The sequence below is a fragment of the Mustela erminea genome, chromosome 14 (genome assembly GCF_009829155.1).
Source record: "Mustela erminea isolate mMusErm1 chromosome 14, mMusErm1.Pri, whole genome shotgun sequence".
Taxonomy (NCBI): domain Eukaryota; kingdom Metazoa; phylum Chordata; class Mammalia; order Carnivora; family Mustelidae; genus Mustela; species Mustela erminea.
In genome coordinates, this window is record NC_045627.1 from 59,625,069 (window position 1) to 59,649,632 (window position 24,564).

The window sequence follows — 24,564 nt, forward strand, 5'->3', positions numbered from 1 at the left end:
TCTTCCTAGGCTATTTATTGGCCTCAGGGTTGTGAGTTAAAGTCCTGTGTTGGGTATAGAGAGTACTTACAAATTAAAAAGATAGAATTTAATTTAAAAGTATTTGTATTTGTCTTGGGTACAAACGTACTTTAAAAATTATTAAATAGTGTTCTGGTTACCAAAAACACAATTCATGTAACTTTTCTGTGTTTCAGAAACCTTTTTCCAAAAAGGACTAAGGAACTCAAATCAGTTGTCCATAGTGCTCCTGGCTGGAAATTATTTGGTAAAGTCCCTCCCAGAGAGAATCTTCAGAAAACTTCTAAAATCATTCAACAGGTAAGTATTAATATAGCCACATGGTTTGTCTTAGCTTTTCAAATATTTTTTTTCTTGATAATGAATCATATTCCACTTTTATTTGTCCTTCTTCTATATATAAAATTGGGGGATTATTAGATACTTACAGTAACCTTAAAATTTTTTTTTAAAAACACACACATATTTTCAATTATCGTTTATGGTTGTGAAAATTCTCTAAAGTAATGGAACATTGAATTTTTTTCCTAGTTACTCCTTGAAGAGCTTTTTGGTTCTTTTGTTTTTCTTCTTAGCTAAGCAGTCTTACCACGTACATTGACTTGTAATTGAATATGGTAGTGTTTGCCAGTGGCACAGATTTTATGGATGCAAGGAGTTACTAATCGGTGAAACAGTAGAAAGCAAAAACTGAGTAAATTTTGAGGTTGAACACCTTCTTTGTTCACTTTTCTAGTGTTCTACCTTAACCAAGGACTTTGTGAAATAGGTGGATGTATAATCTGTTTCTAGTAATTTTGGAGTCAGTTCTTCTAATATCTGTATTAATGTCCATATTCTGAAGCTCTTAAGAATTTCAGATCTTACTTGACTCCTAAAATTGGGCTCTATCAGTACCAGGAAATTGGTGAGACTTGATGAGTTTGCAGGCATTTCTAAGTTCTGAGAAATTGTTTCTCAGAAGGAGGAGATATGTATATAATACATTTTCTATTTCTCTCCTTCCCAATTGTAGTTATTCAGATTCAACGCAATCATTGTGTATAAAAATAATCACATTAAGACAATAATCACCATTCCAATTAGAGAAAACGTCTTCCATTAAGGATTTAATAGTATTCCTTTTATTGCTTAAAGAAAAACTCATCTCCCAGGTAATACAAGAAAATTTATAAATCTTTAAAAACATATGTTTTAGTTAATTTTATCTACAATTAAAACACTGACTAGTTTATATAGCTGCTGGGACCTGAAGCTGCAGTGTTGTGTTTTCCAGCCTGTGGGCCTGGGTATTCCATGTGTGCAGCCTACACACAGGGGAACAGAGGCTGCCTCAGTGATAGTCCATGTCTGGTAGATACAGTGCAGACTGTTAGCTTGAGATTATACACAGTTTTGACATTAAGTGACACTGTTTTTTTCCTGTGGCATCATATCTTTGTTAATCTGGTTTTCTGAGGTTTCTGTGATGAAAATCAGATACTGTGCAAAGATCAGTGTTCAATGGGAAATGAGCGTGATCGTGTCCAATCTGATTTCGAGATTTGTCAAATTATACAGTGCACAATAAGCATATATGCCTAATTAGTAATTGTGGTTATTTAAGAATGAAAACCTTTTCCCCTTCAATTTATGTGTATTATTTTTTTCCAATGTTAGGGCATAAATCCTTATTAAATTGTTGGGCAAAACTACTTATTAAACAATACTTTGGTATTTCTACTGGTTCAGGGGGAGCCATGAAAAAATTAATGGTACACCAAGGGCACTGTTCACCAAAAAAGTTTGGGAATTTTTGCTATCTCGACATCTTAATTTTAACTTTTTTTGGTAAAGTCTGAAAGTAACTTCTCTTGTCTAGAGTTTTCCAGAAGACCAAGTTCGCCCTCTAGAGGCAAAACAGTGGTCTTGCTATTGAAGGTTTGTATTCTTTATGATAGTTTATGTTAAATATGCATGTGCATACTTTTATATTTTTATGTAAACTAACATTCTGCGACAAGCCTCTAAGTAAATTACTGATTGGATAATTATCTGTTTACTTATATGCTGTATGCTTTTAATTAGCTATTTTATTTTGGAAAGCTAAGAGGTCACATTCTCTCTTTTTCATATATATATATTGTGTGAAAGTTTGGTGAGGGGTCAGGGAAAGAACAACTCTTATTTTCATGTGGGAAGAGGGAGTGGAGTTGCTCTGCTCTGTAGTCCTTTGTCTGGCCTTTTACAGATGCTGATATCTCCTACTTGCTACTTTTATTTTTGAACTCTCCAGTGATTTGTAGGTACTAGTGTCTGTTTTGGTGCCTTTTCCATGGTTGTTTGTTTTCTGGGAGGTGTGGTAGATAGTGAAGTCTTTGTTCTTCTGATCCTTTCCACCCTCAAAATATGTATCTCCTCATGTATGGAACCTGTTTCTGCCTCTCGCTTTCTGCTTTCTTTTCCCCCTGTTTCTGTGTATGTTCTCTCCTCCCCATTTGTCTGACTTTGCTCTCCTCTGCAGTTGTCATTTTCAAGGTGGGCATGATTTTCTTTTATTGGTAACAGCAAATTTATAACTTTGTGTCTCTGTTCCCACTTGAAAACATGTTTTCACAGCCCTGACTTTTAAACTCTGTAAAACTGTTACGAATACGAAGTATGATTGAGATCTTTTACCATGTACTCCTTTTAAATGAATACTTTATGTTCAGAGTCCAAAATAAAAAAGGAAGGTATTATCAGTAAAGACATGAAGAATGTTAGGGCCCATCTTTTATTCTTTCTTTCTTTTTTTTTTAAGATTTAATTTATTTGAGAGGGAGTGCACGAGTAGCCTACTGGTGAGGGGAGGTGGGGGAAGGAGTAAAGGGAAAAGGAGAAGCAGACTCTGTACTGGGCTTGGAGCCTGATGCAGTGCTTGACCAGAGCAGAAGGCAGATGCTTAACCGACTGAGCCACCCAGGCACCCCAGGGCACATCTTTCATGTTTTAGGGCAAGGCCTTCTGCTATTCAGCCTGTAGAAAATGAAGGGATCTAGTAATTCCAGTGTAAAAGTGCTTGAAAAAGTGAGGTAGTGCTAAAAATACAGAAGGAAAGTACATTCTGCTGGGCTTTCTAAGGTTTCCTTACTTGCTTTTTGAGTGGCAAAATAGATTTATTGAGAGATTATAGAGGAAGAGGAGTATTTCCTAAGATAATTTTTTAAAAAAGTTTTATTTATTTATTTGACAGAGAGAGATCACAAGTAGGCAGAGAGGCAGGCAGAGAGAGAGGGGGAAGCAGGCTCCCTGCCGAGCAGAGTGCCCGATCGGGGCTCCATCCCAGGACCCTGAGACCATGACCAGAACCGAAGGCTGAGGTTTGAACCCACTGAGCCACCCAGGCACCCCTCATAAGATAATTTTTTAAAGCAGAAAGCAAATATTTAGAAAGGAGTTGATATATTCTTAAGTATGAATATATTATTGGGCCAGAATTTTCTTTTTAGTGAAAAGACATCTATAAGATTATAAAGTAACTATATAGAAAAGTAAGGTTTTATTTTTAAATGTTTTTCTTTCTTAATTATTAATTACACAATTAACACATGATTATATTCTCTATAAAATGTAAAACATTATAGGAAGGTATGTCTCATTTCACTTTCACATTTTTGGGCCTTTTAAAATTTATTTCTTTGTGTAGAAGCACATATAATTATGTGTGTATATTTGTACATATATGATATTATATATATATTTTGACTCATTTCAAGAACAGAATATTATATATATAATTTTTTTGCGTTATTTATCTTTACATGTTTTGCACCCATAGCTTTTCAGAGATCTATGAAGTTCATAAGTGAAAGATATTTGTAGGTTAAATATTTTTTAAATTTTATTATAGTAAATTTTATTAAAGATCTGATCACTTTAAGTGCTTCTCATGTTAACATAAAGCAACATAAAATCATTTTAGGGTGATAGCAAAGTCAAACTAACTCACGTTTGGCATTTAATTTGAGTCACTTTCCAAATCACATGAATATTCATAATATTATTTTATGAGGATTATCACATGTGTTCTCTTGCAGGTGTGAAATTCCTGCTTGTGGCCTTTTGAACCAGTTGGTGAGCCATGTTAAAAGTTGCATCTATTAATAGTAAATAGTATTTCAGTTACATTGTAATTCGATTGACCTAAGTTTTTGGTTTTTCGAAATTAATTGGCCAAAGTTGGAATGTAGCTACATTGTCTTCTGACCTTCAGACTGCAAGTAAGAATGATTACAAATGAGCCATGTTACGTATAATTTTAACATGATTGCATACTAGATTGAATATACCCTATTTATGTCAAACTGACGGATCTTTTTTTTTGCTTGATACTGTTTTTATATTGACATCTTAAAATAAGAAAATGAGATTATAGTACTTAGATGACGTTTCCAGTTTTTCTTCACTCATGTCTTTTTCTGAGTGAACCTTCAGTTGAGAGTTTGAAACACTTTCACATAACTTTCCATAGGTAAGGGAAAAAACTTTTAAGACACTACCTGACTTCTTAATCTGAATGCTTGAAAATGTCTTAAAAATCTAAAAGAATATGTCACTCTCCTCAGTTAGGCCATTTCTTTGAAATGTTTTACTGCAGAAACAATGACATGAAAGGGACTAGATAGAATATGTGTACTTTGTGAGTAGTACTCAAATCTATAACATTGTGAAAGTGTTAGAGCTTAATATTCTGGTTAATAACTTGATTGGTATGTGCAGCATTAGAATATTTGAAAACAATTTGTTGGCTTTAATTATGTTTAAGTATAGATACCTTTGGTGTAAAATTTGAGCAGTACAAAAAGTACCCGTTTCCTTATTTGTGGTTAAATTGTGGAGGGGCTGGACTGTGTCAGAATTTATTTTTGAAAAATCCTTAAAATTGTTAACACCCTTGTGTGTTTGTTTTTTTCACCTTTGTTTACCTAGTATAATGTCACCTTGAGAAGCAAGTCAGTAATTACCTTTCTGGCTCTATGTGTGTTCTTTATTTTATTTTATTTTATTTTATTTTATTTTATTTTAAAAGATTTTTATTTATTTATTTGACAGAGAGAGATCACAAGTAGGCATAGAGGCAGGCAGAGAGAGAGAGAGGAGGAAGCAGGCTCTCTGCCGAGCCGAGAGCCCGATGCGGGACTCGATCCCAGGACCCTGAGATCATGACCTGAGCCGAAGGCGGCGGCTTAACCCACTGAGCCACCCAGGCGCCCTGTGTTCTTTATTTTATAGTTAATGATAAATTATTGTCTTTCCCATGTATGAATAAATTGATTTCATAAAAGTTAATATATATGGTCTGAAGGTTGAGAGAGGAATTCATAATAGCTCAGCCAGCCTCTTCTTGGAGAGGAGAAAAGTATAAGCCTTAAGAAAAAACTTACTTTGGCTAAAGAAAACTAAAAGAATAAAAGCAGTAAGTGCTCAGAAATTGAACTGGGTGGGATTTGGAGGAAAGTTTTTTGCTATCATCAGAGACGGAGACTTGGAAAAGGGCTGCTACCTGTTATTTGATTCTGTAAATACAGTTTATGTCAGAGTTTTATTAAAAGTTGTATTCATTTTGGGTTCACCTGGGTGGCTCAGTGGGTTAAGCCGCTGCCTTCAGCTCAGGTCATGATCTCAGGGTCCTGGGATTGAGTCCCACATCGGGCTCTCTGCTCAGCAGGGAGACTGTTTCCCTTCCCCTCTCTCTGTCTGCCTCTCTGCCTACTTGTGATCTTTCTCTGTCAAATAAATAAATAAAATCTTAAAAAAAAAGATTAAAAAAAAGTTGTATTCATTCTGTCTTTATGTCAGACTTGTATATTATGTTAGGCATCAGATTAGACTGAACAAACAAAATTGTGCTAATAACTTTACCAAAATGAAGTTTACTATGGCTTTCCTGTTTGCCAAAGGGCGATTAAATGTTTTGCCCCAAGGTTTCATTAAGGTTGAGTTATGAAATGGATTTTATTTGGCCTACTTCACAGATTCTGGGATAAAATTTAGAATCAGTAAAGGCATCATAATTGCCTTTATCCTCTCTACTCCAAGCCTGATGGTATCCCTGGCTCTTGGATCAAGTCGTGTCAAGAGAGCCCTTTATCTTGGGCAAGCATGGTCTTGAGGTGGTAGGTCCACATGGGGAGTTAACTTCCATTTCCAACACATTATTCTGGCTGTCTGTAAACTATTCACAGCATATAGAATATGATTGGTGCAGGTTTAACATTAACTCCTTTAGAAGGGGTATTCTCACTATCTACTAGAACTCCAAATCAGTTTATGTGTCAGACTGTTTTGGTTTTCATGTTGTCTTTGGAAGAGAAGTTCCTATTTTATTCTTTCCTCTTACCAGTTCTAGTATTTTACTTCTTTAAGAAGCTATTCAAAGTCTCTGGCCACCCTGCCTTTGAACCTATAGAAATCTTTTCTCACATTTCCCTCCTAGTCACCTTTTTTCTGGTAGGTACCTTTAGTTACAGAGCCCAAAGCGTCAGAGTGTGGCAGAATACCATTCTGCTCCTAGTTTACCATGGGACCTCATGTTAACAAACTCTAAGCTTTTTCTCTAGCAGAAATTAAAGGACAAAAATCTTTTATTTTTAAGATTTTTATTTATTTAACGCAGAGAGGCAGGCAGAGAGAGAGGGGAAGCAAGCTCCCTGCTGAGCAGAGAGCCCAATGTGGGGATGTGGGGCTCAATCCCAGGACCCCGAGACCATGACCTGAACTGAATGCAGAGGTTTAACCCTCTGAGCCACCCAGGTGCCCTTAAGGACAAAAATCTTGAAGTGATTCTAGATTCTTCTCTAGCTTTTATTTCAATGAATGCATAATTCAGCATACATTGACTGTAATATATAATAGGTATGGTTCAGGTTCTTAGACTATAAATCAATAGGAGTCCTAGCCTTTGAATTATTCCAGTATAACTGAGGGGAGGCATAGCTTCATATATAATCTTAATGATTCTGAGTGCTGTAGTAGAGTTGTGACCAAAGTATGAAGAGTACATATGAAAGAATAGTTAATTCTGTTCAGGGATGACATACGAGTTGTGTTCTAATGTATACTAACTGGTAGGAGTTTATGAGGTAGAGATGGGGGAAGCCATTCCAGAAAGAGGAAATTGAATGAGCAAGCAGGAATGTACAAGCCTTGTTTAATTAGTAGGCCAGTATATCAGTGATATAGGATAGATGGTGAAAGGTCATTAGTCACAAGATTAGAGGGTTGGGTTTTATGCAAAATACCTTTTTTTTAAAAAAAGTCTTATTTTATTTTTATTTTTAAAATAAAAATTGTTTTATTTTATTTGTTTGCTAGAGAGAGGGAGAGAACACACAGGGGAAGTAGCAGAAGGAGAAGCAGGCTCCCTGCTGAGCAAGGAGCCCAGTGCAGGACTTGATTCCAGGACTCTGGGATCATGACCTGAGCCAAAGGCAGACACTAATCAACTGAGCCACCCAGGCGTCCCCCAGAATACTTTTAAATAAGGTACTGAGACATCAAATTCATATGTTAGAAATGAGACATCAGGGGCACCTGGGTGGCTCAGTGGGTTAAGCCGCTGCCTTCGGCTCGGGTCATGATCTCAGGGTCCTGGGATCGAGCCCCACATCGGGCTCTCTGCTCAGAGGGGAGCCTGCTTCCTCCTCTCTCTGCCTGCCTCTCTGCCTACTTGTGATCTCTGACTGTCAAATAAATAAATAAAACATTAAAAAAAATAAAAAATAATAATAAAAATAAAGAAATGAGACATCAAATTCTAGAGGCATTATAGAAGCTAAAAATGTGGGTTGGCAAACAAGGACATTTAGACTTATTGTAATAGCCCACGATTCTGGTTTCTAAATATAGTGGATTACTAATCCTACAGAATATGTTAAAAATACAGCCCCAGACATTGAGTTCCTATTATCAGATATGTGTTTTTCAATTCCTATGTTTCTAGCTGGTTCTTTTTCAAATCTGCTTTATCACTTTTTACAGTTTACAATTCCCTGCTGAAATTTCAAGCTTGGCCTTTTTTTCCCTTAACATAGTAAGTATAGTTGTTTCAAGGCCCTGTCTGATAACTCCACTGTCTGCAAATTCTTTTTTTTTTTTTTTTTGAGATTTTATTTATTTACTTGACAGACAGAGATCACAAGTAGGCAGAGAGGCAGGCAGAGAGAGAGAGGAGAAAGCAGCCTCCCCGCGGAGCAGAGAGCCTGACAGGAGGCTCAATCCCAGGACCCTGGGATCATGACTCGAGCTGAAGGCAGAGGCTTTAACCCACTGAACCACCCAGGCACCCCGTGTCTGCAAATTCTATAGGTCTGTTTATATTGAAAATAATTTTTGCTAGTTTTTAAAAAGATTTATTTATTTATTTATTTATTTGAGAGAGAGAGAGAGAGAGAGAGACCGTGCAAGCAGAAATAGAGGCAGAGGCAAAGGGAGAGAGAATATCAAGCAGATTCCCTGGTGAGTGTAGAGTCCCACGTGAGACTTGATCTGATGACCCCAAGATCGTGGCCTGGACCAAAATCAAGAGTTGGGTTGGATGCCTATCTGACTGAGCGACCGAGGTGCCCCTCTACTAGTTTTTGTTAGATGCTGTTTTATCTCTGTGCATGCCTTTGCTGGGGTACTAGATAAAATATTTGGAATATCCATATCTAGAAAACAATTTGAAGGCTAAGATTATATCATCCTTTAGAGATTTTAATTTGTATTTCTCGGGTACCTGATGGTGCTAACTGTCTAGTTTTTTCATCCATTAAAATGATGCAAAGGTCAGATGCAATCTGTTTTGGCCATTTTTTTATTAACTTGAAAACATTTTTTTTTTTTTTTAAGATTTTATTTATTTATTTGACAGAGAGAGAGATCACAAGCAGGCAGAGAGGCAGGCAGAGAGAGAGGAGGAAGCAGGCTCCCTGCTGAGCAGAGAGCCAGATGCGGGGCTCGATCCCAGGACTCGGAGATCATGACCTGAGCCGAAGGCAGCGGCTTAACCACTGAGCCACCCAGGCGCTCCATCTTGAAAACATTTTTTGATTGTTAAATCATCTTTTCATTCCTGGGATAAACTCCAGTTAGTCAAAGTTATTATCCATTTTGTATGTTGCTGGATTTGGTTTGCATATATATTTTCTTAATTGATAAACTTTTTTAGAATAGTTTTGGATTCATAGCAAAATTGAGCAGAAAGTACAGAGAGTTTCTATATACCTCCTGTCCCCACCCCCACATACAACCTCCCCCACTGACATTCTGTACCACCATATGATACATTTGTTACAATCCATGAATCTACACTGAGACATCATAATTACCCTAAGTCCATAGTTTATATTAGGGTGTACTCTTGGGGTTGTATATTCTTAGAGTTTGGACAAATGTGTAATGACATAGATCATATGGAATAATTTTACTTTATTCATTAATGAGTAAAGCTACTATAAACATCCACAGGCAGGTTTTTTTTTTTTTAATGGATATAAATTTCCATTTCATTTGGGTAAATGCCAAAGATTCTGATTGTTGGATCATACGGTAAGGGCATGTTTAGTTTTATAATAAACATCACATTATCTTCCAAACTTTGTATACCATTTTGCATTCCCATCAGCAGTGAATGAGAGCTCCTATTGCTCCACATCCTCATCAGCATTTGTTACTGTCAGTGTTTCAGATTTTGAGCATTCTAATAGGTACATAATAATATCTTACTGTTGTTTTAACTTGCAGTTCCCTATTAACATATGAGGTGGAACATGTTATGTTTACTTGTTGTCTGTATATCTTCTTTAGTGAGATGTCTCTTGGGTTGTTCATTTCAAAACTGTAAGAACAGGGCACCTGGGTGGCTCAGTCAATTAAGTGTCCAACTCTTGATTTTGGCTCAAGTCATGATCTCAAGTCGTGAAATTGAGTCTTCTATCAGGCTCTGTGCTAAGTAGGGAGGGAGACTGCTGGAGATTCTCTCCGTCTCCATCTGCCCCCGCCCTCCACCACTTGCTCGTTCATGCTCTCACTCTTTCTCTAAAAATAAGCAAATTATATACATAACAATAAGAACAGAACTCAGTAGACTTTTACGAGGTTTTTATTTTTTTTTTCTGACAGTTTTTTATCAGATGTATCTTCTGCAAGTATTTCCGGCCAGTTTGTGACTTGTCTTCTCATTTTCTTACAGTATCTCTCACAGAGCAGAAGTTTTTCATTTAAATAAAGTTCTGCTTCTGAATTATTTCTTTCATGGCTTGTTTTGGTATTACAGCAAAATAAAATCATTACCATGACCATGGTTATTTAGGTTTTCTCCTGTCTTCTAGGAATTTTACAGTTGGGTTGTTTTGTTTTGTTTTTACATTTATGTCTGTTGAATTAATTTTGTGAATGGTGTAAAGTCTATGTTCATGATTTTTTTGCAAGTGGATGTCCAGTTATTCACCATTTGTTGACAAGACTATCTTCGTTTGATCCTGTTTCCTTTGCTCCTTTGTGGAAAATCAGTTGACTGTATTTATATGGATCTATTTCTAAACTGTGTGTTCTGTCCCATTGATACATTTGTCTTTTGTCAGTACCACACTATCTTGATTGTTGTAGTTTTATAGTAAGTCTTGAAGATAGGTAGTAGCAGTCTTCCAACTTAATTTTTCTCTTTCAATATTGAGTTTGTTATTCTGGAATTTTTTCCGCTACATATAAACTTAGAGTCACTTTCTTAACATCCGCAAAATAACTTGCCAGGATTTTGATTGGGATTGTCTTGAATCCATACATTTGGAAAGAACTGACATCTTAACAATACTGACTCTTCCTTGTTATATACATGGTGTAACTCCCCATTTATTTAGGTTTTTTTTATATCTTTCATCAGGGTTTTGTAGTTTTCCTCATGTAGATCTTGTACATATCTTGTTAGGTTTATACCTAAGTATTTCCTTCCTTTGGGTGCTAATATGTAAGTGTGTTTTAAATTTTACATTCCAGGGGCGCCTGGATGGCTCAGTGGATTAAAGCCTCTGCCTTTGGCTCAGGGTTGTGATCCCCGGTCCTGGGATGGAGCCACTCATCATCTGGCTCTCTGCTCAGCGGGAGTCTGCTTCCCCCTCTCTTTCTTCCTGCCTCTCTGCCTACTTGTGATCTCTTGTCTTTGAAATAAATAAATAAAAATCTTTTTAAAATAAATAAATTAATTAATTAATTTCACATTCCATTTGTCCTTGTATCCTGCAACCTTGCTATAGTCTCTAATTAGTTCCAGAAGTTTGTCTGTTCTTTCAGATTTTCTACAGTGATAATCTTGGCATCTGCAAACAAAGACAATTTTTAATTGTTCCTTCCCGAATAGTATACCTTTTATTTACTTTTCTTGTCTCATTGCATGAGCTAGGACTTCCTGTGTAATGTTGACATCAATAGTGGTGGGAGGGAACATCCTTGTGCTGTTCTTGATCTTAGCAACAAAACTTTGAGTTACTTACCATCAGATATGATATTAGGTACATATTTTTTTTTATTATAAAAAAATTGTGTGTGTGGTATGTATGTGTATCCCATGATATCTCTGATAATTTCTTTAGGATACATTTGTCTTTTGTCAGTACCACAAAGTCTTTAGGATAAGTTGGTTTTTTTAAACAGTTTATTTGTTTCAAGGATACAGGTCTGTGATTCATCAGGCTTACACAGTACACAGCACTCACCACAACACATACAATCCCCAATGTCTTTGGCTAGGATCCAAATCCTATAAAGAACTTACCAAACTCAACACCCAAATAATCCATTCAAAAAATGGGCAGAAGACATAAACAGGCATTTCTCCAAAGAAGACACCCAGATGGCCAGTAGACACATGAAAAATGCTCAGCATCACTGCGCATCAGGGAAATACAGACCAAAACCACATTGAAATACTACCTCACACCAGTCAGAATGGCTAAAATTAACAAGTCAGGAAATGATGCATTGGCAAGACTGTGGAGAAAGGGGAACCCTCGTACACCATTGGGGGAATGCAGGCTGGTGCAGCCACTCTGGAAAACAGTATAGAGGTTCCTCAAAAAGTTGAAAATAGGGGCGCCTGGGTGGCTCAGTAGGTTAAAGCCGCTGCCTTCGGCTCAGGTCATGGTCCCAGGGTCCTGGGATCGAGCCCCACATCGGGCGCTCTGCTCAGCAGGGAGACTGCTTCTTCCTCTCTCTCTGCGTGCCTCTGTGCCTACTTGTGATCTCTGCCTGTCAAATAAATAAATAAAATCTTAAAAAAAAAAAAGTTGAAAATAGAACTATTACCTTATGATCCAGCAATTGCACTACTGGGGATTTACCCCAAAGATACAAAGGTAGTGATCCAAAGGGGCACCTGCACCCCAGTGTTCATAGCAGCAATGTCCACAATAGCCAAACTGTGAAAGAGCCCAGAGTCCATTGACAGTGAATGGATAAAGAAGTGGTCTATATATACAATGGAATACTACTCAACCATCAAAAAAATTGAAATTGTGCCATTTACAAGGATGTGGGGGGAACTAGAAGGTATTACTCTAAGGAAAATAAGGCAAACAGAAAGACAATTATAATGATTTTACTCATATGTGGAATTTAAGAAACAAAACCGAGGATCATCGGGAAGGGAAGGAAAATTAAGACATGAAATCAGAGAGGGAGACAAACCATAAGAGACTCTTAACTTTAGAAACAAACAGGGTTGCTGGGGGAGAGGTAGGGTAACTGATGGACATTAAGGAGGACACGTGATGTCATAAGCCCTGGGTATTACATAAGACTGATGAATCATTGAACTCTATCTCTGAAACTAATAATACACCCTATGTTAATTGAATTTAAATTAAAAAAAAAAAAGTTCTTTTCTCCTCCTAGCACTAGAAGCATGAGGGGATTTTTCTCTAATATTCATTCTAGACCTGGTAGAATTACTGGAGGTAAAACTCAACAGAAGTATGTGGGACTGGGTCCTCCTGTAGTTTTAGCTCTTAGACCTGTCCACATTGTACCTCCAGTAATTTTTCAATAATAGAATTATAGTTCATGTTTTCCTACCCTAGCATTTATTCCCGCAGAGGTTTGTGCCCACAGCTTTCTGCTATGTTTCTTTATATCCACCTATCTGTCTCCATTTTGGGAGGCACAGTTCACCCTGTGACTTTACTTCTCTGATAGCTCCAAGAGAAGTTACTAATTTTTTTTAGTTTATTTGACTTTTTTAGGATGGAATGGTAATTTCTAAGTTTCTTCTGTGTTAGACCATAAACAAGAAGTCAGTTTGCTAATATTTTGTTAAAAATTTTCATTCAAGGGGCACCTAGGTGGCTCAGTGGTTTAAAGCCTCTGCTTTCGGCTCAGGTCATGATCTCAGGGTCCTGGGATCGAGTTCCGCATTGGGCTCTCTGCTCAGCAGGGAGCCTGCTTGCCCCCCCCCACCCTGCCTGCCTCTCTGCCTACTTGTGATCTCTGTATGTCAAATAAATAAATAAAATCAAGAATTTTCATTCAAGATACTGGTCTGTAATTTCCTTTTATTTTTTATGTTTTTTTTTTAAGATTTTTTTAATTTGTTGCCAGAGATAGACTGAGAGAGTATACACAAGCAGGCAGAGAGGCAGGCAGAGGCAGCGAGAGAAGCAGGCTCCCTGCCGAGCAAGGAGTCCGATGCAGAACTTGATCCCAGGACCCTGGGATCATGACCCGAGCCTAAGGCAGCGGCCCAACCCACTGAGCCACCCAGGCGTCCCCTGTAATTTCCTTTTAATATCTTGATCTGATTTTGGTATTGATAATGCTGACATCATTGAATGCGTTGAGAATGATTTCTTCCCCCTCTATTCTGAAAGAATTTGTGTAGAATTAATATTATTTCTTCCTTAAATGTTTGGTAGAACTTGTTAGTGTTATCAGAGACAAAATTTCTCAACCTCAATGCTATTGACATTTTAGGTCTTGTAATTATTGTTGCAGGAGACTTTCCTCTGCAATGTAGCATATTTATCCGCATCCCTACCAATTAGATACCAGTAGCCACACTCCACCCCTACCCGGAGTTGTGGCAACCAGAAATGTTTCTAGATAGTGCTAGATGTTCCCTGGGGGCCAGAGCTGACCCCAGTTGAGAAGTACTGACATAAACCAAACATGAAGGTTTGTTGTTTTTGAGTAAATTGTTAAATATAAATTTATTATTTTAATTGAGATAGGGCCATGAAGTTTTCTGTTTCTTTTTGAGTCCATTTTGGTAGCATTCTTTTCAGGAGTTTTTTATATTTCTTTCTGTTGTTGGATTTATTGGAATAAATTGTTCTTAATATTCTTTTATTATCCTTTTATGTCTGTTGGATATGTGATATGGATAGAGGTCATCTCTCTTACATTTCTGATTTTAGTAATTTGTGTCCTCTTTCTTGACCAGTTTTACCAGAAGTTTATGAATTGTACAGATTTTTTTAAAAACATACCTTTGGTTTCACTGATTTTTACCTCCTCTCTGTTTCCTATTTTATTTTTGCTTTTTATTGTTTACTTATTTCCTCTTACTTTGAGTTTGTTTTTGCTTTTTTTCTAGGCTTTTTTTTAAGGTGGATCACTGATTTTAGGCCTTTCATCCTTTTAATATAAGTATATTAAGGTTCCCTCTAACCATGCTTTAGTTGTATTCCACAAGTTTCAGTGTTTTCCTTTTTTGCTCCATTTCAAATTTTTTTTTTTTCTTTGTTATTTCTTTTACTAATATTTATTTGGAAGTGTGTCATTTTAACTTTCAAATACTTCAGAATTTGCCAGATAAGTTTCTGTAAATAATTTCCAATTTAATTTTGTTACGGTCATATATGGTCATATATAATTATATATAATATAATATAATATAATTATACGGTCATATAATATACATTATACAATTTCAGTCTTTTTCAATTTGAGATTTATTTTCTGTGTCAGACATAGCTTGTCTTAGTGAATATTCCTTGTGCACTTGAAAAGATTGTGCATTCTATAGATGTTGAGGAAGAGTTATATAAACATCAATTAGGTCTTGTTAGAAGATAGTGTTGTTCGAGTCCTGTATAATTTTGCTGATTTCCTGTTTATTCTATGAATTACTAAAAGAGGAATAATGAAATCTGCACCACAATCTACTTGGGTGTTTTTCCTTTTCCTACATGTGTTTTGAAGCTTGTTTTTTTGTCTTCTTGGTGAATCAGCCTATGAAGTTATTGTCTGACTTAAATTTAGCCACTGTACCTTGCTTTCAGTTACTGGTTGCATGATAATTTGTTTTTCTATTCTTTTCCTTTTTATTCATCTTTATATTTAAAGTGGGTTTCTTTTTTTTTTTTTTAAAGATTTTATTTATTTATTTGACAGAGATCAGAAGTAGATGGAGAGGCAGGCAGAGAGAGAGACAGAGGGAAGCAGGCTCCCTGCTGAGCAGAGAGCCCGATGCGGGACTCGATCCCAGGACCCTGAGATCATGACCTGAGCCGAAGGCAGCGGCTTAACCCACTGAGCCACCCAGGCGCCCTAAAGTGGGTTTCTTACATAACATATATTTGAATCTTCTGTATGCCATCTGATATGATGAGCTTTTTATAAATGAGTGTCATTTAATGTCATTATTGATGTGACTTGTTTTAAATTTACCATCTTGCTATTTCTTTTCAAATTGTCCCATCTGGTCTTTGTTTCTTTTTTTTCTCTTTTCCTGCCTTCTTTTGGAATAAGTGAGTATTTTTAGCACTCCATTTTATTTCCATTATTAGCCTATTAGGTATACCTTTGTTTTAGTTTTTCAGTGGTTGACTTGACCAACAGTTCTCAAGTGTTTTAGTTTCACAACTCTTGGATTTGTAGTTATTAATGACTTCAGAGACTTTTTGCTTAAGGTGATAATCAGTGATTACTATACCCAGAGTTAAAACTGAAATATTGAGGTGTTTATTAATTCATTTTAAAATAATGGTAGTCAAGTCATTGCATGTTAACATAAATAACATTTACGTTACTATTTTAAAAAGTATTTTTAAAAAACTGGTAGAAAGAGTGGCATTGTTTTACTTTTTATCTCTTTGAAGTCTGGCTTAATAAAAGAAGGCTAGATTATATCTCTACTTCTACTTTCAGCTTCTTGCTATATGTTGTTTTGGTGTACATCTGTGAAGAAAATCTGGCCTCAGACAGATATGTAGACATTATTTGAAAACAAAATTCATCCAAGTGAATGTGAAGATCTAATTGGCTTTTTTAGAGATTTATGAATTGCGTAGTACCCCATTCAGCAAGCAGAGGGAAGCTCTGAGGTGCTATACAAAATGGAAGTTTTTTATAGGAAGGAAGGTGGGTCAAGAAATTACTAGCAAAAGAAAAGAAGGGATGGTTTCAGGCAAAGTTGCCCTTTTTTAGGGAAGACCCTTTAAAGGTGTCTTATGATGCATACTACTTCGTCTGCCTTTGTGGAGAGAGGGGGGAGGGTGGAGAGGGCCCACATGACAGATTACCTCGTTGGTGCTGAGCAGAAAATTCCTGACTGACTGATTAATAAGATCGCATTTCTGGGGCAGGTTGAAGCCGAAGTTAGATTAGGTATCAAGCCTTTGTGTGGTCTAAGTGACTCCATTTTGGGCCTGTGGTTTTCTTTTTAACAATTGTAAAGGGAAGAGCATTTTAATAGTCTTTTCAGATATTTGTGGCTATTCTTCTTGTTACACTCAAACTCATCAAGTGGTAGTTTTTCTTAAAGGTAAGTCATATTGTGGAATGTGAAAATAAATAACTCTGTTATATTAAAATCCAGCGGTCTCTCTCGCACTTCGGGTGGATGTTTTTACCCCTGTGTGGTTTCATATTATACATTGATCATTTGGAAAATACTGGTTTACCATATTGCAGATCATTTAAATGTTATAATGTTTTATTATAGACTACTTTAAAATTGCAGTAATATCACCATTGGTTTCTTCTGAAAAATTCATTGGAAACTCTCAAACCTGTGGCATTTATAAGTTTCGCAGCATTTCAGTTTCACTTGAAAGGTTGACTTTTATTATTGACAATAATTACCTTCAATTGCTTTCCTTGAAATCACTAGTTCACTTCATCCTTTTTGTTTTAATAAACCTTATATTCAAATAACTTTAGATTTATAGAAGGGTTGAGAACAATGTATAATTTCTGTATAATCTTTCATTTTTTTCATTAATGCTGATATTACCTGCATTATTCTAGACTTCTGTCAAAACTAAGAAGTTTACAGTTGACACTGGTACATTGATTTTAACTAAACCCCAGACTTCATTTGGATTTCACCAGTTCCAGTTACGTCCTTTTACTGTTCCAGGGTCCAATCCACAATACCACATTGTAGTATCATGTTTCTTTTTCTCTATGGCCTTTGACAGTTTCTTAATCTTTCCTTGTTTTTATGACCTTGACAATTTTGAGTAGTACTGCTCAGGTATTTTCCGGCATGTCCCTTAAAAAAAAAAAAAAACAACCCAAACATACTATTTTCTCTCTATCCTCAGTATTTCTGACACCAACTATGTAGGGTTCCCCTCCCCACTCCCGTCGGGTGTCCTACAATTGAATTCAGTTTTGACACTGTTTATGTGGAGTCAGTGTCAGATTCCACAGCTTAAGAACTCAGTTCTACAAGACCACCCCCCACTTCAGAAGCCAAGTCCAGGTCCAGGCTTCTAGTGCTTCTGACCATCCAGCTATAAATTGGAGATTCCCATGATTCCTTCCTTGGGTTTGATAATTTGCTAGAATGAATCACAGAACTCCGGAAAATGGTTTACTTATTAGATTTAGATTGCCAATTTGTGAAAGGTTAATCATGAACAATCAGATGAAAGATTTACATAGAGCAAAGTACATGGAAGGGGCATAGAGTGTCAATGACTTCTCCATGTGCATCACCCTCCTTCACCTCCATGTGTTCACCAACCCAAAAGCCCTCTGAATTGTTCATTACGGTTTTTTATGGAGGCTTCATTATATAGACATAAGTGATTGAATCTCTGGTCATTAGTGATTAACTCAACTGCCAGCACCTCTCACCTCTCCAGAAGTCAGGGGATTGGGCTGAAAGTTCCAACCCTCTCATTACACCATTCATTCCGCGGACAACCAGCCCCTACCCTGAGGATATCCAGGAGACTTCAGCTACCCATCATCTCATTAGCGTACCAAAAAACTACTTAATTCAGAGAATTCAAGGGTTTTAGGGTCTGTGCCAGGAAACAGACCAAATATATATACTTATTATGTCAGTTCTTCAGTTTGGGTTTGTTTGATGATTTCCTCATGACGTGACTGGGGTTGTATTGTTTTTGGAGGAATACCATGGAGGTGAAATACCTACTTTCTACAAATTTGAGAAAATAACCTGCCAGATACTCAAGTCTGATAGTTTGCTATCATTTTTTTAATTAAAAAATGGTGCCCATAATAAAAAAGATTCATCCTGTTCACCACTCAAATAATTGCATAAGTGCTTTTTCTCTAGACAACTATTGTACTTTGGTGTGCAGAAGTTCCTTATGTATACATTTCCTTTTATCACATAAAATATTAAAGAGGTGTTTATCATAGGTTGAGATTTAATATAATTAGTAACATTTACTGTTTAATCATAGACATTCTTAAGTGAAACTGACCAGACCTCCCCCATTCCCTTTTTGTTTCTTAACTGTGAGTATATGCCACGATGAATACAGTGATTAGTGGGGTGCCTCAGTGGCTCAGTGGGTTAAGCCTCTGCCCTCGGCTCAGATCTTGATCTCAGGGTCCTGGGATTGAGCCCCGCATCGGGCTCTCTGCTCAGTGGGGAGCCCTTTTCTCTCTCTCTGCTCACCTCTCTGCCTCCTTGTGAGCTCTCTCTCTCTCTCTGTCAAATAAAGAAATAAATCTTAAAAAATAAAAAAACACTGTAGCACTTGGGTGGCTCAGTGGGTTAAAGTCTCTGCCTTTGGCTCAGGTCATGAACCCAGGGACTTGGGATTGGGCCCCACATCAGACTCTCTACTCAGCGGGGAGGCTGCTTCCTCCTCTCTCTGCCTGCCTCTCTACCTACTTGTCATCTCTGTCAAATAAATAAAATCTTAAAAAAAAATACAGTGATTAGTAGTACAGTTGGAGTCTGCCTTGATTTGTGCTAGAGTAACAACGGTTTTATGTAACGTTGCTGTAGCAGCAGGAGAGCTAATGTTAATACACTGACAAAGACAAACTATTATGAATATAGTTTTGACTTTGCAGGTCCAATGAAAGTGTCTCAGGGGTACTACTATTGAGAACTGCTGCAGTAGGACTTACGATATTTTAAGCCCCATGTGGGGCTTGAACTCATGATCCTGAGATCAAGGCCTGAGCTGAAATCAAGATTTGGACACTTAACTGAGCCACTCAAGTGACCCAAAGATATAGTGCTTTTGATTCTGCATATTATCTTCCTATGAGAAATTTTGTCCCAAGCCATAAATTTCCAAATGCATTACATTTTTTTTTCTTTCATTCTGTAAGGTATAAAATTATCATCTATATGGCAAAGTCTCTTACTATGTTGTTTTTTAAGGTAATCTGTAAAGTCTCTTTGTGAGAGTTTGCAGTCAATCAGATGGATATACCTCCTGGAATTGTTACTTATTTTACATTCAGTTTCTTCCTTTCCTACTCCAGTCAAGCAAACAACAACAAAACCCCCCACTTGATTAGTGTGGGGGTTTTGTGAGTAGGTCACAAATGACCTTCCACGCTTAGCATTGGTTGAGATAATTTCACGATAATGTGTTTTCTCCAAATAAGTAATTTGCTTTTCAAAATTAACAGAGAGAAAGCACCCATAATATGAGAGATGCTGTTAGCAAATGGGCTACATCTTCTCTGAGAGATTATTTTGGGGAAAAACATCTTTTCTCTTTATGTGTATAGAATATCTCTTTACCTTTAAATTGTAAGACATTTTTTCTACTTTACTCTTACGGAGATGACAACAACTACCTACTGTCTTTTGACTAGGGTTAGAATGATCGACTGATGCAAATTTTTTATAGTAGCAGAATATATTATATAATTTTTAATATTATAGAATATTACAGAACATAAATTATTCTACAGATATTTGCCTGCCTGCCCTTAGCATTGGTTTCATCCACTCTTCTAGTTATCTCAATTAAGCATATTTCATAGGACAGAATATTTTGAATGCAAAACAAGAATAAATTATAGAAGAAATAAATAGGCTTCATTACAACATCCCATAGAAATAACATGCCATATGTTAAATGTTTCTTATCTTATATTTGGCAGGTGGATTCCAGTTACTCATAAAATAGGTCAGTTAAAACAGCTTTGTTGGCAAAAAAATGAGGCAGAATCTTACAGTATTTTCAGACGGTGAATGTACTGTAGCTAGAATTATTTACTGATTTCCTTGGACTGTTATATTTCCAGTTGCTTTTTAATATTGTAATGTTCTTTTAAAACCTATCAAATTATTAGTGTTTAGCTCATTATTAAACTTCTGTTGAAGAAATACATGGGGGATTTTTATGACATGATAATACACATAGAATTAAAGTGAAATCCACCTCCATGAGATATTATTTGTTATATTTTTAAATGGAATCTTATGTGTTTCAACTACTTTTCACTAACTTGAGCCCTCTGATCTCCCTACTGCCCCTGACTCAAGAGTTCCTTAAGAGTCATGCGATTGGCCTCAGCTACAGGCCCTGACTGACTCATTGATAAGGCTTATTTCTCAGGTCATTGTGATGCTTGTGGAATGAGATATTTACTGAGAACTTTTAGGAAGGATTTTTTTCTTCTCTTTTGTGAGAGTTACTAGAAGAGCAGCTGGAGGATCATTGAAAGTTGACTAAGGATGTGACAACTCACACTGCTGCAGTCATTTCTCTGAGTAGCAAACCAGCCTCCAGATGAAGCCCACACGTAGAGGAAGATATGGCTGAGAGACTGGTAGAGAAGTGGAGTCCTTGACTAATGCTGTGAACCTCTTGGTCAAAGACCAAGTTAGCTGAGTATATTGGAATATTCAGTCCTATCGCCTGATAAATTCACCTAAAACTGTTTGAGTTGGACTTTTGTTATATATTACTAAAAACAAAAACAAAAACAAAAACAAAACACAAACTAATAGATACTAATAGATACCATGTTGTGATCAGCTTTGAAAGTATTGGTACTTAATATTTTACTATTTCTAATATAATTTGTAATTTTAATCCCATTAGAGTAGCAACTTTAATTCAGCAAATATTTTAGTCATTCCAGATATATTAATCTATATTATTTTCATATAAGGGTGGATTGATGCTATGTTTTTTAGCTTTTCTTGTTCATATTACCCTCAAGAAACTCAAAGCATTTTTATGCTAAGGATATATGATTGGAATTGCAAGAAATATAATTTATTTCTTGTGAAAAATACCTGAATGACAATTCTGTATAAAGCCCATTTGTAAGGTAGACACATAAATATATTTAGGTGCCTCATTTTGTGTCACCTTTTATATTAAATGTGTACTTACTCAGTTAATTTTTTTTTTAAGATTTTATTTATTTAATTGACAGACAGAGAGGGAGCACAAGCAGAAGGAGCAGGAGAGGGAGAAGCAGGCTTCCCGCTGAGCAGGGAGCCTGATGCTCGGCTTGATTCTAGGCCCTTAGGATCATGACCTGAGCCAAAGGCAGACGCTTAACAACTGAGCCACCCAGGCACCCCTTCAGTTAATTTTTAGTAAAAAACTACTTTCAGGGACGCCTGGGTGGCTCAGTTGGTTAAGCAGCTGCCTTCGGCTCAGGTCATGATCCCAGCGTGCTGGGATCGAGTCCCACATCAGGCTCCTTGCTCGGCGGGGAGCCTGCTTCTCCCTCTGCCTCTGCCTGTCATTCTGTCTGCCTGTGCTCGCTCTCTCCCCCTCTCTCTCTCTGATAAAAAAAAAAACAACAACAACAAAAAAAAACTACTTTCAATGGGGTGCCTGGGTGGCTCAGTGGGTTAAAGCCCCTGCCTTTGACTGAGTCATGATCCCAGGGTCCTGGGATCAAGCTCCGCATCAGGTTCTCTGCTCAGTGGGGAGCCTGCTTTCTCCTTTTCTCTCTCTGCCTACTTGTGATTTCTGTCTGTCAAATAAATAAAATCTTTAAAAAAAAAAAACTACTTTCATCAAAACTAGGCTTTGATGACTGGCTCACTCAGTCGAACATGAGACTCTTGATCTTGGAGTCATGGGTTCAGACCTGACACTGGGTGTAGAGCCTACTTAAAAACCTACCTTGGGCGCATTTTCCAGTCATAGTCCAGGGGTCCTGGGATTGAGCACCGTGTCAGTTTCTCTATTCAGTGGGGAGCCTGCTTCTCTGCAGTGCCCTCCTTCCCCCCCGCCCCCCACCCCGCCTGCCTCTCTGCCTACTTGTGATCTCTGTCTAATAAACAAATAAAATCTTTAAAAAAAAACCCCCAAAAAAAAACCAAACCAAAAACCTACCTTTTTTTTGTCTTCTTAATCTAAACTTTTAATGGCTCTCCATTTTGTTCATGTATTCCAAATATTTTCATCAATGGAAGATTCCATAATTTAGCTTACACGTGTCCAACCTTATTTCCTGACCTTTTTCATATTCAGTGAGATTAACGTGTTGCCTCATCCATGCCTTTGATTGCCCCCCGCCACTTGTTCTTTCCTATTCTTTCTACCTATCATTTCTGCCCCAGTTCTGATCCTACCTCTTCAGTAAAATCTTTGTCACTTATCTACCATGAATGTAAGTGATCTCTCTTATAAAGTATTTTATTTCTTCTTGTAAGAAAATTCAAATAATACTGAATATGTTAAAGTAAAACAAGTCCCCTTCATTCTTAGTCCAGTCCTCCAGAGGAAAACCTCTTAATAGTTCAGATTCCTTGCTGTTTTTCTACATGTATTTAAGCATATGTGACATACTTGGTTATTACTCCTTTTGACTATTATATTGGAGAACACAGTTCTAGAGGTTTAACCATATTTGAGTTTGGTTTTTTCTTTTGGCAAGAATATGTCAAGAATGGTGTTATGTACTTCACACTGCCTTGTAACAGGAAATATCATCTGGTGGTCTTTTCTTGTGATGTTTATTTGGATCAGTGTATTGTTAGCCTGATCTACCCATTTTAAAGATCCCCATTATTCTGTCACTGAATGATTTTATCTATTTCATTTTTTTAAATTGTCATAGATATCTACTTGACTGTTAATATAATAAAGTAATAGATTGTTAAAAGGCCCGGCTCTAGAGCTACACTATCTACCATTTATGACCTTCAGCAAGTGACTGCATATCTTTGTGCCTAAGGTTCCTCTACTGTGAGTTAGGTGCCTCACGGGATTTTTTCAAGGATCAAATGTGTTAAATGTTTAAAACAGTGCATGGTACATTATATCAGTAAATATTATTAGTATGTTGATTTAGAAATGCTATTTTGCTCTCTGTGCATTGGCATTTATTTGCATGGGAAATGCTTTATTGGATAATATTCATTGTATTCTGTTTGGCAGTGAGACCAGGTCACATTATAGGAAAACAAAGTGCCATTTAAATAAATAAAAAACAAAACAAAACAAAAAAATCTGTCATATATATCTAGCATCTATGATTTTTAAAAAGATTTTAATTATTTATTTATTTGGCAGAGTGAGAGAGAGAGTGTGTGTGTGTGTGTGTGTGTGTGTGTGCGTGCACACACACACACACACACACACACACAAGCAGGGAGAACAGGAGAGGGAGAAGCAGGCTCCCACTGAGCAGGGAGCGTGATGCAGGGCTCCATCCGAGGACCAAGGGGTCATGACCTGAGCTGAAGGTAGTCGCTTAACAACTGAGCCACCCAGGCACCCCGCACCTATGATTTTTTTAAAAAAAGATTTTATTTATTTATTTGACAGACAGAGATCACAAATAGGCAGAGAGGCAGGCAGAGAGCCCAATGCGGGGCTCAATCCCAGGACCCTAGGATCATGACCTGAGCCAAAGGCAGAGGCTTTAACCCACTGACCCACCCAAGTGCCCCTGCATCTATGATTTTTAATAAGAAAAACATTAGTAGAAAAGGGAATTTGTTACATTTGGGTTTGTAATGAAGAAAAAAGGCAATGATCATAATTACATATATATCCTAGATGTTAGGAAAGAAAATTGTGATAAAGAAATGAGTAACCTTTTGACTCAAAAGGTCTCAAAAGGGGGCGCCTGGGTGGCTCAGTGGGTTAAAGCCTCTGCCTTCAGCTCGGGTCATGATCCCGGGGTCCTGGGATCTAAGCCCCGCATCGGGCTCTCTGCTCAGCAAGGAGCCTGCTTCCTCCTCTCCCTCTGCCTGCCTTTCTGCCTCCTTGTGATCTCTGTCTGTCAAATAAATAAATAAGGTCTCAAAAGCTGTATAGCTCTTTGGGATGGGAGTTAGTATAAATGAGCATACACAGTCTTAAATAACTTGAGCAAGAAGTCTCAAAAAATCCA

General features: G+C 37.1%; 1 protein-coding gene across 5 annotated transcripts in view; it reads left to right on the forward strand.

Moving 5' to 3' along the window:
* Positions 1-24,564, forward strand: part of TBC1D12 (TBC1 domain family member 12) — a 101,590-nt gene that overhangs the window by 39,240 nt on the left and 37,786 nt on the right. For 3 of the 5 annotated variants that reach the window (XM_032313915.1, XM_032313914.1, XM_032313916.1), the window contains exon 2: positions 198-321. In XM_032313915.1, coding sequence (XP_032169806.1) covers positions 198-321 — 124 coding nt within the window. Of the gene's footprint in view, positions 1-197; positions 322-1,905; positions 1,942-4,079; positions 4,117-24,564 lie in introns of those variants that run through there. The other 2 variants (XM_032313917.1, XM_032313918.1) reach the window with 2 other exon arrangements.